The sequence below is a fragment of the Ranitomeya variabilis genome, chromosome 4 (genome assembly GCF_051348905.1).
Source record: "Ranitomeya variabilis isolate aRanVar5 chromosome 4, aRanVar5.hap1, whole genome shotgun sequence".
Taxonomy (NCBI): domain Eukaryota; kingdom Metazoa; phylum Chordata; class Amphibia; order Anura; family Dendrobatidae; genus Ranitomeya; species Ranitomeya variabilis.
Genome location: NC_135235.1, coordinates 662,378,055 through 662,390,157, shown reverse-complemented (window position 1 = coordinate 662,390,157; position 12,103 = coordinate 662,378,055). Strand labels below are relative to the sequence as shown.

At 43.5% G+C, this 12,103-nt stretch overlaps 1 protein-coding gene across 1 annotated transcript in view; it reads left to right on the top strand.

Annotated features, from left to right (window-relative positions):
* LOC143766225 (uncharacterized) overlaps window positions 1–12,103 on the top strand; it is a 50,527-nt gene that overhangs the window by 22,436 nt on the left and 15,988 nt on the right. The window contains exon 1 of the mRNA XM_077253736.1: window positions 7,706–7,752. Coding sequence (XP_077109851.1) covers window positions 7,726–7,752 — 27 coding nt within the window. The 5' untranslated portion in view covers window positions 7,706–7,725. Of the gene's footprint in view, window positions 7,753–12,103 lie in introns of the transcript that reaches the window.

Sequence of the window (12,103 nt, the reverse complement as noted above, 5' to 3'; positions counted from 1 at the left end):
ATGGGAGGCGCCGGACCCGCAATGCCCATTGGACCCAGACCCCACCAGACCACCCCTGGGTGAGTATAATCTTATCTTTCTGGTTACATCGGGGGCTTATCTACAGCATTACAGAATGCTGTACATAAGCCCCTAATGGCGGTGGCCGCAGCTTATAAGCAAAAAGTCAGGTGACAGCTTCCCTTTAACTCACAATATGTTTGTTTGGAGAAAAACTACCTCCTCTGTGCCTTCTCCTGCAGGTGAGTAAAAAATTGCCTTCCCTTCCAGAGCCAATTTTCAAGGGAATCTTCTAAGGGGTTACCGTATATACTTGAGTATAAGCCGAGAATTTCAGCCCATTTTTTTAGGCTGAAATGGCCCCTTTCGGCTTATACTCGAGTCATTCCCAGGGGTCGGCAGGGGAGGGGGAGCGGCAGCTGTCTAATCATACTCACCTGCTCCTGGTGCGGTCCCTGCCGTCCCTGGTTCTCCGGGCACCAGCAGCTTCTTCCAGCGTTGAGCGGTCACGTGGTACCGCTCATTACAGTAATGAATATGGACCCGACTCCACTCCCATAGGGGTGGAGCTGCATATTCATTACTGTAATGAGCGGTACCATGTGACCACTCAACACAGGAAGAAGCTGCTGGTGCCCGGAGAACCAGGGACGGCAGGGACCGCGCCAGGAGCAGGTGAGTATAACGGGGCAGTGCGCAATATTCACCTATCCCGCATTCTACCGCCAGGCTCCATCTTCCGAGTTCTCTGCAGTGATGCTCAGGTCAGAGAGCGCGATGACGTATTAGTGTGTGCGCCTGAACAGTCAGTGCAGAGGACGCGGAAGACACAGCGCCGCCCAGCGGTGGAACGTGGACAGGTGACTATAGCAAGTGCCGGGGGCCTGAGCGACGAGAGGTGAGTATGTGATTTTTTTTATTTTTTTTTTTAAATCTCAGCAACAGCATATGGGGCATAATAGTCTATGGAGCATCTTATGGGGCCATAATCAGCATTTGTGCAGCATTATACGGGGCAAATATTTCTATGGAGCATCTTATGGGGCCATGTGCAGCATTATATGGGGCAAATATCTCTATGAAGCATCTTATGGGGCCATAATCAACATTTGTGCAGCATTGTATGGGGCAAATGTCTCTATGGAGCATCTTATAGGGTCATAATTAGCATTCGTGCAGCATTATATGGGGCATATTTTAATATGGGGCCCATTATAAACTGTATGGAGCATTATATGGGGCTCCTGATTCAATATGGATATTCAAAAACACTTAACCTACTGATGTCTCAATTAATTTTACTTTTATTGGTATCTATTTTTATTTTTGACATTTACCGGTAGCTGCTGCATTTTCCACCCTAGGCTTATACTCGAGTCATTAAGTTTTCCCAGTTTTTGTAGCAAAAGTAGGGGTCTCGGCTTATACTCGGGTCAGCTTATACTCGAGTATATACGGTAATTAGAAATTCATACGCTAACATCTGTCTTGCGTTCTTAATTAATCCATGTGCAGTGTGATTGTACATCAAGAAGTGAACCAAACCTTAGTGAGTGCAGTCTGGAGTGATTTGTGATTGGGAGATGTATATTGGGTGGTTATATTAATGTTAGACTGACTAGGTAACGGTAGTTGTGACAATCATCATACACAGATGGCTCCTCTCCGTACACCTAAGTACACCTCCTGCGCACACAAAGCCCTGCTCTACAGGCATCATGCACACATGGCCCTGCTCTACAGGCATCATACACACATGGTCCTGCTCTGCAGGCATCATGCACACATGGCCCTGCTCTACAGGCATCATACACACATGGCCCTGCTCTACAGGCATCATATCCACATAGCTCTGTTCTACAGGTATCATATCCACATGGCTCTGCTCTACAGGCATCATACACACATGGCCCTGCTCTACAGGCATCATACACACATGGCCCTGCTCTACAGGCATCATACACACATGGCCCTGCTCTACAGGCATCATACACACATGGCCCTGCTCTACAGGCATCATACACACATGGCCCTGCTCTACAGGCATCATACACACATGGCCCTGCTCTACAGGCATCATACACACATGGCCCTGCTCTACAGGCATCATACACACATGGCCCTGCTCTACAGGCATCATACACACATGGCCCTGCTCTACAGGCATCATACACACATGGCCATGCTCTACAGGCATCATACACACATGGCCATGCTCTACAGGCATCATACACACATGGCCATGCTATACAGCCATGCCATCATACACACATGGTCCTGCTATACAGGCATCATACACACATGGCCCTGCTCTACAGGCATCATACATACATGGCCCTGCTCTACAGGCATCATATACACACATGGTCCCACTTTGTACACACCATATGCTCACACAGTTCCGCTCCATATGAACCATACGCACTCACAGATCTACTCCATACACATCATATACACACACATTTCTCCACTATATACAGTACAGACCAAAAGTTTGGACACCCCTTCTCATTTAAAGATTATTCTGTATTTTCATGACTATGAAAATTGTACATTCACACTGAAGGCATCAAAACTATGAATTAACAGATAGGGAATTACATACTTAACAAAAAAGTCTGAAACAACTGAAATTATGTCTTATATTCTAGGTTCTTCAAAGTAGCTACCTTTTGCTTTGATGACTGCTTTGCACACTCTTGGCATTCTCTTGATGAGCTTCAAGAGTTAGTCACCGGAAATGGTTTTCACTTCACAGGTGTACCCAGTCAGGTTTGATAAGTGGGATTTCTTGCCTTATAAATGGGGTTGGGACCATCAGTTGTGTTGTGCAGAAGTCTGGGTATATACACAGCTGATAGTCCTACTGAATAGACTTATAACTTGTATTATGGCAAGAAAAAAATCAGCTAAGTAAAGAAAAACGAGTGGCCATCATTACTTTAAGAAATGAAGATCAGTCAGTCCGAAAAATTGGGAAAACTTTGAAAGTGTCCCCAAGTGCAGTGGCAAAAACCATCAAGCGCTACAAAGAAACTGACTCACATGAGGACCGCCCCAGAAAAGGAAGACCAAGAGTCACCTCTGCTTCTGAGGTAAAATTTATCCGAGTCACCAGCCTCAGAAATTGCAGGTTAACAGCAGCTCAGATTAGAGACCAGGTCAATGCCACACAGAGTTCTAGCAGCAGACACATCTCTACAACAAATGTTAAGAGGAGACTTTGTGCAGCAGGCCTTCATGGTAAAATAGCTGCTAGGAAACCACTGCTAAGGACAGGCAACAAGCAGAAGAGACTTGTTTGGGCTAAAGAACACAGGGAATGGACATTAGACCACTGGAAATCTGTGCTTTGGTCTGATGAGTCCAAATTTGAGATCTTTGGTTCCTACCACCGTGTCTTTGTGCGACGCAAAAAAGGTGACCGGATGAACTCTACATGCCTGGTTCCCACCGTGAAGCATGGAGGAGGAGGTGTGATGGTGTGGGGGTGCTTTGCTGATGACACTGTTGGGGATTTATTCAAAATTGAACGCATACTGAACCAGGCTACCACAGCATCTTGCAGCGACATGCTATTCCATCCTGTTTGCGTTTAGTTGGACCATCATTTATTTTTAAACAGGACAATGACCCCAAACACACCTCCAGGCTGTGTAAGGGCTATTTGACCAAGAAGAAGAGTGCAGGGGTGCTACGCCAGATAACCTGGCCTCCACAGTCACCAGACCTGAACCCAATCAAGATGGTTTGGGTTGAGCTGGACCGCAGAGTGAAGGCAAAAGGGCCAACAAGTGCTAAGCATCTCTGGGAACTCCTTCAAGATTGTTGGAAGACCATTCCCGGTGACTACCTCTTGAAGCTCATGAAGAGAATGCCAAGAGTGTGCAAAGCAGTCATCAAAGCAAAAGGTGGCTACTTTGAAGAACCTAGAATATAAGACATAATTTCAGTTATTTCACACTTTTTTGTTACGTATCTAATTCCACATGTGTTAATTCATAGTTTTGATGCCTTCAGTGTGAATGTACAATTTTGATAGTTATGAAAATATAGAAAAATCTTTAAATGAGAAGGTGTGTCCAAACTTTGGGTCTGTACTGTATAGCGTACACACTTGGCTTCAGGCTGCCCATATCATAGACACACAGCTTTGCTCTATACTCATGATCATGTAAAATTGAATCTAATTATATGAATTGTGTCCTTTGGCAAGGATTCCTGTATAAACTGTTCACATCGGGATTGGGATTTGCATTTATTTGACGTTACACATCACAACTCAGAGGTGGCGGGATTACGCCAACAACATGGAACATCTTCATTATGAGGAATGACTAAATGAAAAGAAAAAATATAAGAGGGAACGTAATCAACTTGTACAAGTACATAAGTGACTCATACAAAAAGCTGTTGCACAGTTTGGTTGCAGAAGAAACGTGTGAGAGTAGATTATATGGGGTAATTCAACTTTTATCTTCACAGAACATGAGGTACATGCATCAGCTTCTTAATACAGCATAACATGAAGTCTGAAGGACCTTTTACCAGAGAGAAAATGAAACCAGAGTACAACAAGTATATGCATTACATTCAACTAAGCATGTAAGAGTAACAGCATCGCCATCTACTGTCAGAAAAGTGTAAACTCCTCCTGCACACAAATAAGTCTGTATCTGTCGCATATCTGCCAACAAAAGTATGGTCAAAAGTGGTTTCATTTAAACCCCTCTGAAAAAGGGAAGAAGGAAAGGATCAATCTCCAGAGCAGACAAGTATTCTATACCATAAAAACTATTAATCTGAGCATTAGCCCACCTGACAAGCTGGTCACAATGGGAAACATTGATGGTTTCAAAAAAGGCTTAAATGGTTATTTTAGAAAAAAATAACTAAATATTATGTACACGTGGAAAGACATTTTCTGAATATTTAGTCCAAAGGATCAACTGGGATGAGGAGAAAAAGATTTGATCTTCTGATGCAGACCAGATCATGTATTGTAGTCGTACCAATAACCTGTTCCATGCCCCGGGTGAAATAGATGTACATTTGTCTTCTCTCAACCATAACTAATTATGTAACAAGAGTCATAAAGTGTCATAAACCTCACCCCGGCCTGTAGGTGATGTCCCAGGATGGAGGGGATGAGCACCAAAGGGCCAGGTCTTAAAAATTTGTTTAGAGTGGTTAAGTTCCGATGATAAGTTTTTGATGCTACATATTTTCTCTGTGCAAAAAAATGCTTCTAAGGCTATGTGCACACGTCCGGCATTGCCGCAGAAATTTCCGCTTCAATTCTGGAACTCCCTGCCGCAGGAAAAACGCATGCGGAATTGGCATGCGTTTTTGTTAAATATGCTTATTTTGCACATTTATTTAATCATGTCTCTTTACCAGGTGCGATACTCTTAAAGAAAAAATGTCATGATATTTTCATAAAAAATGTAGTGGTTTATTGGATTGTCCTCAGTAAAAACCACATTGCAACAAGACATAAAATAAGTGAAATAGCTACGAACAGATTGTCCATTTGTTCCTATCAGCGTTTGTTCCACATCTTTCCCAAAGTTCTGAATGGTAAAAGCCATCAGTCTGTGTGAAGTCTGAAGTCATCATGGCTACCAGTTGTTAATTTCTTCTGTCTTGTCTCAAGTCCGTGGAGAATGATGGAGAAGCAGGCAGTAGGTGACCCCCATGTGACAAGGCCCCCCTCCTCCTAAGAGCTGTGTTTATAAATGTATCCCACACACCACGTGTTCTCTCTATATGGTGTTGACTTATACTCTGAGCTACATATACAGAAATAGCTTTTTGTAATGTCAGCGAGAGGCAATGTGCTCAGTACAGAATTGAGAATAAGAATAATTAATATTTAACAGTTTTCCAGCTAAACAGTAGCGTTTTACTTTTAATTAGGTTGCAGTATCAATAGTAAAAAGATTAATGTTAAAAATAATTAAAAAATAAAAAATCGTGATATTCTCACCTTCCGGCGTCCCTCGCATGCTTCCCGCTCCTCGCGATGCTCCCGGCAACTCCCGCTCCCAATAATGCCTAGCGGCAATGACGTAGCGGTCTCGCAAGACGGCTACGTCATCACAGGTCATTCTCGCAATGCATTATTGGGAATGGGAGCATCGCGAGGAGTGGGAAGACTGCGGGGGATGCCGGAAGGTGAGAATATCGTGATTTTTTATTTTAATTCTTCTTTTTTTTAACAATTATATGGTTCCCTGGGCCTGGAGGAGAGTCTCCTCTCCTCCACCCTGGGTACCAACCGCACATGATCCGCTTACTTCCCACATGGTGGGCATAGCCACATGCGGAAAGTAAGCGGATCAATGCTTTCCTATGTGTGCGGAATCCCCGCAATTCCGCACAAAGAATGAACATGCTGCGGTTTTTTCCGGAATGTGATTCCACCGTGGAAAAAAATGCAGCATGTGCACAAAAATTGCAGATTGCATTCTAATAAATAGGATGCTTAATGTATGCGTTTTTTTTCGCGGTTTTATAGCGAAAAACCGCGAAAATTCCTCAACGTGTGCACATAGCCTTACAGTTCCAACAAAATGTTTGGGATTTACAGTATATGTTTCTCATACCCATTGTGATGTTTCATACACTGCATAAAGTGACCTGTGGTGTCTTTTTGAAATTTACAACATGTAAATTTTTCTTGTGAGTTTTATGCCTATTTTCCCCATAGAATTGTATTACATACAGAAAATCCACAGGTAAAAACTACATGTAATCCACACATCAGTATCAATACAGTTTTGTTAAAGCCAAATGCCAGGAAGCATCGAAAACAAAGCAGCTTGATTTAAAAAATTACATTCAATAAAGATATCAAAATCGTAGCATAAAATCTCGATAAAGAGGATGTTAGTAACGTAATATAGCCAATAGGTGAAGAAAAACTACATCAAAAACTCACCAAATTCTCATAGTGAGAATGTAGCCTTGCTCTTGGTATGTTGGGCAGTTATTGGGAGTTGGTGGAACAGAAGCCTTGTCCCGGTCTCTGCTTCCCCGGGCACTGAACCCTGTACACAACACATGAGTGTGAGGTTTTTTGGGTTGTTTCCTTTTATATTAAGAAACGTGTTTGTAACTTTTTCTTGCTTCTCATTTGCTATCTTCCTTTTTCCACAGTAATTAACCCTTGTGACTGTTCATCATCAAACTACAAGTAATAAGTTCTGTCTTGTTCTCAATGATCTGTGTGATTGTGTTTGGAGAAGTGAGGGTGTCACTGAGGCTCCTGGAAGAGGGTGAGCTCCTGAGAAAAACCTTAGTGGGGTCCGTCTAGGAGGATCGTTTGTCAGTGGGAGATGTACAATGGGGGGCATAGTCACTTTAGAGAGACTAGGTGGTTACCTCCAGTCACACCAACTCCAGTGATATACAATACACACATGGCTCCGCTCCATACACCTCATACACACGGCTCTGCTCCGTACACCTCGTACACACACGGCTCCGCTCCGTACACCTCGTACACACATGGCTCCGCTCCGTACACCTCATACACACACGGCTCTGCTACATCCACCCTGTAAACCCCTCCTGACCCCACACATAAACTTCCCCTCATCCAGCACCATGACAACCAGCACAGCAGAGTCCTGCATACACTGAGGCCCCTGATCATGTGACCCCTGACTCCTCCTCTCCTGTGACCTCATCACAGGTCCTGTGCGCACAGAGCAGCCATATATGTGGAGTGCGGCTCTGCAGGTGGAGGTAGGTGCTGGAGATTCCCCATTACTGGGCAGTAACCCCTTCAGTGCTGAGACTATTTTGGTGTTTTCTGTTCCTCCTTTATATGACTCCTGACGTTTTGCTCCTTTCCCTCTCATAGATACATATGACCTGTATTGCTCCCATAGTACATTGCCCCTTTCTTGCCCCCACACAGTATAGTGTTCCCACCTTAACAGTTGTACAGAAGTAACAGAGGGACACATCAGGCTCTCAGAGACGTTGTTCTACACCTGAGTGTCGGCTCCCAGTAGGCGTATATGCCTGAACACGATGTACGACTGAACACACGTTCGCTCTGCCTTCTGTCGGCGCATACATTAGAATCCCATTTTGGGGGGATGGGGGAGATAGAATGAAAGCTCCAACAGGACCCATGAGAAGAGCGCAATCTGAAAGCCCCCTTAGCCGTTATCACTGTTATAGTGGAGCGTTGACTAAAACACCGGCGGCTGCAAATCTACTGTGCGCCCCATAAATGGAATGTATGATTCCAGTAGTTTGGATTAAAAAGGTATTTTAGCTAAATCAAGTTCTAACCGATCCACAGGTTAGGTAGGTGATCACTTATTGATCGGTGAGGTCCAACCATTGGAAGCCGCACCGATTGGAAGAATGAGGAACTTTTACCTTTGACATGGTACTTTTAACTCCATTTTAAAATGCAGCAGCAGGTGGGATGTCTGACCGCAGCTCCATTCATCCTCTTTGGGGGCTGCCAGAAAAAATCAAGTGCAGCCCGCAGCAGCCACTTAGACAATGAACGGATCAGTAAAGTCGTACATGCCGCTCCATAGTAATGGGGATAAAAGCTCCACATTCTGCAGACCCATTTAATCTCTGATATAAATAAAGTGTTCTTATTAATAGCAGAGAGAACAAGTGACGTCTATACATAACACAATCCAATATACCAAGACCAATACCACATACAGGGGACAAATACCGATACACTGTGAGCTGACTACATATTACCACAATATAGTGATTGAATAATATCACACACAAGGAACAAATACCTCCACACCATGACCAGACAAAATATTACCACCACATAGTGACCAAATAATACCACATACACGGAACACATACCATCACCCCATGATCAGACAACTTATTACTACAACATAGTGACCAAATAATACTACAATACTAATCATGAATATAAACCACAATACTAATATTACTACAGGTGACATTATACACAGGAGCACTGTTTATAGTGTATATAGGGGTTTGTATATAGTGTCAGTGTACAGGTAATACAGGGATCACCAGTGACATTATACACCAGAGCTCTGTATATACTGTCAGTGTACAGGTAATACAGGGATCACCAGTGACGTCTGTAGTTGAAGTAGTCATCTTCGCTTTTCTTTATCTGGCGCAGACTGCTATCACTTCTTCCAGCCAGGACTTGTCTTTGTAGAAAGTAACAGACAAACCATAGTTAATTGCTTCTAGAGGAGATTCTCCACTTTTCCTCAACTTCCGCCCTCCACAGTAACAGGACATTACTTTTGTTCCCTCCCCATGAAAAACTGGCATGATATAGCTCCCTAAACCATCACTGATTATGGAAACTTCACACTTGACCTTGGAAATCAAGATCCCAGAGTCTGGAGGAAGAGTGGAGAGGCCACAATCCAAGCTATTTGAGGTCTAGTGTGAAGTTTCCACAATCAGTGATGGTTTGGGGAGCCATGTCATCTGCTGGTGTAGGTCCACTGTGTTTTACCAAGAGCAAAGTCAGGGCAGTCGTCTACCAGGAAATTTTAGAGTACTTCATGCTTCCCTTTGCCAACAAGCTTTTTGGAGATGGAAATTTCATTCTCCAGCAGGACTTGGCACCTGTCCACACTGCCAAAAGTACCAATACCTGGTTTAAAAACAACAGTAACATTTAAAAACAACAGTAACACTGTGCTTGATTGGTCAATGTTATGGATTGCACAGGGGGAGGGGTGTGTCGACTTCACTCACCTCTGAGGAGGGAATAGAAGGACCCAGCAGGGATCAGCTGTCTGATGCCACCACTTGCCCCAGGTCAGTCAGGGAACTGAACCGAGGGCAAATAGTCACCGGAAAGGCTTCTGTTATAGGTAAAAGTTATTGAGGAGCCCCCAGTGAGGGGAATATATATCACCAGTCCACGCTGGGGACATATATATAAACCTCCCGGCCGTCACTGTCAGAGTTCCTCACTAACACAGTACGGTATGCTGCCAACAGTTCCTTGTTCCATATATAAGCCCCATCCGACAGACTTATATTGGGTCAGAAACCAATCCTGGGGTAGCATATAATATAACCAGCTGAGCGTGCGGACGTCGGGATTCGTGAATCAAGATAAGAGAGCAGCCCAAGATTAATTTTATATTTGATCGCCAAAAAGGCGCACTAGAAGAATACAGATATACTGTATATATACAGAACAATATACAGGTATACTATACAGTCAAGAGTCAATTACCGTGTTATGTAGCATGTGACCACAGGGAGGCACTGATGGATCACAGGTCCAGATCTTTATGTGAGTCTCTCAGCTAACGGGTCTCCTGCCAGTAGAAAAACAGTCCAAAATGAGGAGCTGCCTATTATCCCCTAGGCTGCTCCCTCCCACATGCTGTGCCCACTCCTGGACTGGGCCGCCTCCCTCCTTTCATATCTAAGAGTATGATTTTCCAGGCAGAACTGTGGATGGCCAATAACTTTCTCCCGAAGGTCCAAATGGAACGGCGGCATTGACAATGGGTTCTGCTAGATTTTAGCTTTACAGGGAGACCAAATATGGCAACTGTATTTAATTCCTGGTAGCTATGCTCAGTAACTCAATAACGCAGAGTGCTAGGGATGGCTGCCTGGTATGGGCTCGTGGGGAAAAGAATACAGATTCCAACTATGCGCTCGGCTAGGCTCAGAGATATTACATTCTGTTATTATAGGTCATTTTTCAGATTCAACATCTCAGATCCTTACTGGGATCTGTGGTGCCGCGAAGTCTGCATGTGGCTTGAGTCAGACAAAGGAGTCCAGTTTGGCTGGTCCTGAACACAAATTCACACTCACTTACTGTGCACAATCCTTCTGACAGGTTCCCTTTAATAATGTCCAACATCTTGCCCCCCCCTTTATTAAAGGTGTTGTCCACTACTAGGACAACCCCTTCTTATACTAAATGTTTGGCCCCAATAAAATGATAAAGCCTACACTCACTTCCCACGGTGTCGGCACTCGCTCTCCCCGGGGCTGTGATGCGGTGCTGTGACGTGAGGTCGGCACCCAATCAGCGCTGGTGCCACTGTCTCCACCTTTAGACAAACTGAACTTGAAGGGGAAGCTAGGGATCAGCTGCAGCCCGTACATAGAGTATACGCTTTATTATTTTCTCGGGGACAAATATTTAGTTTAACCCCTTAGTAACAGAGCCAATTTATTACTTAATGACCAAGCCAATTTTTACAATTCTGGCCACTGTCACTTTATGAGGTTATAGCTCTGGAATGATTCAACATATCCCACTGATTCTGAGACTGTTTTTTGTGACATATTGTACTTCATGTTAGTGGTATAAAATTTCTTCGATATAACTTGTGTTTATTTATGCAAAAAATGAAAATTTTGCAATTTTCAAACTTTTAATTTTTGTACACTTAAATCACAGAGAGATGTTACACAAAATAGTTAATAAATAACTTTCCCACATGTCTACTTTACATCAGCGCAATTTCAGAAACATAATTTTTTTTGTTAGGACGTTATAAAGGTTAAAAGGTGACCAGCGATTTCTAATTTTTCCAACAAAATTTGCAAAACCATTTTTTTAGGGACCATCTCACATTTGAAGTGAGTTTGGGGTGTCAATATAACAGAAAATACCCAAAAGTGACAATATTCTAAAAACTGCACCCCTCAAGGTGTGCAAAACCACATTTAAAAAGATTATTAACCCTTCAGGTGCTTCACGAGAACTAAAGCAACGTGGAAGGAAAAAATGAACATTTTACTTTTTTCACAAAATATTTACTTTGGATGCAATTTATTTTATTTTCACAAGGGTATCCGTAGAAAATGGACTGCAAAATTTGTTGTGAAATTTTTCCTGAGTATGCCAATACCCCATATGTAGGGAAAAGCCACTGTTTGGGTGCATGGCAGGGCTTAGAAGGGAGGGAGCACCATTTGACTTTTTGATCGCAAAATTGGCTGGAATCAATGGTGACGCCATGTCGCGTTTGAAGACCCCCTGATGTACCTAAACAGTGGACCCTGAGTTGTCATGCCAGCCCATCAGCGACCCGCGGTCATGTGACATGGGTGCCGATGGACAGGA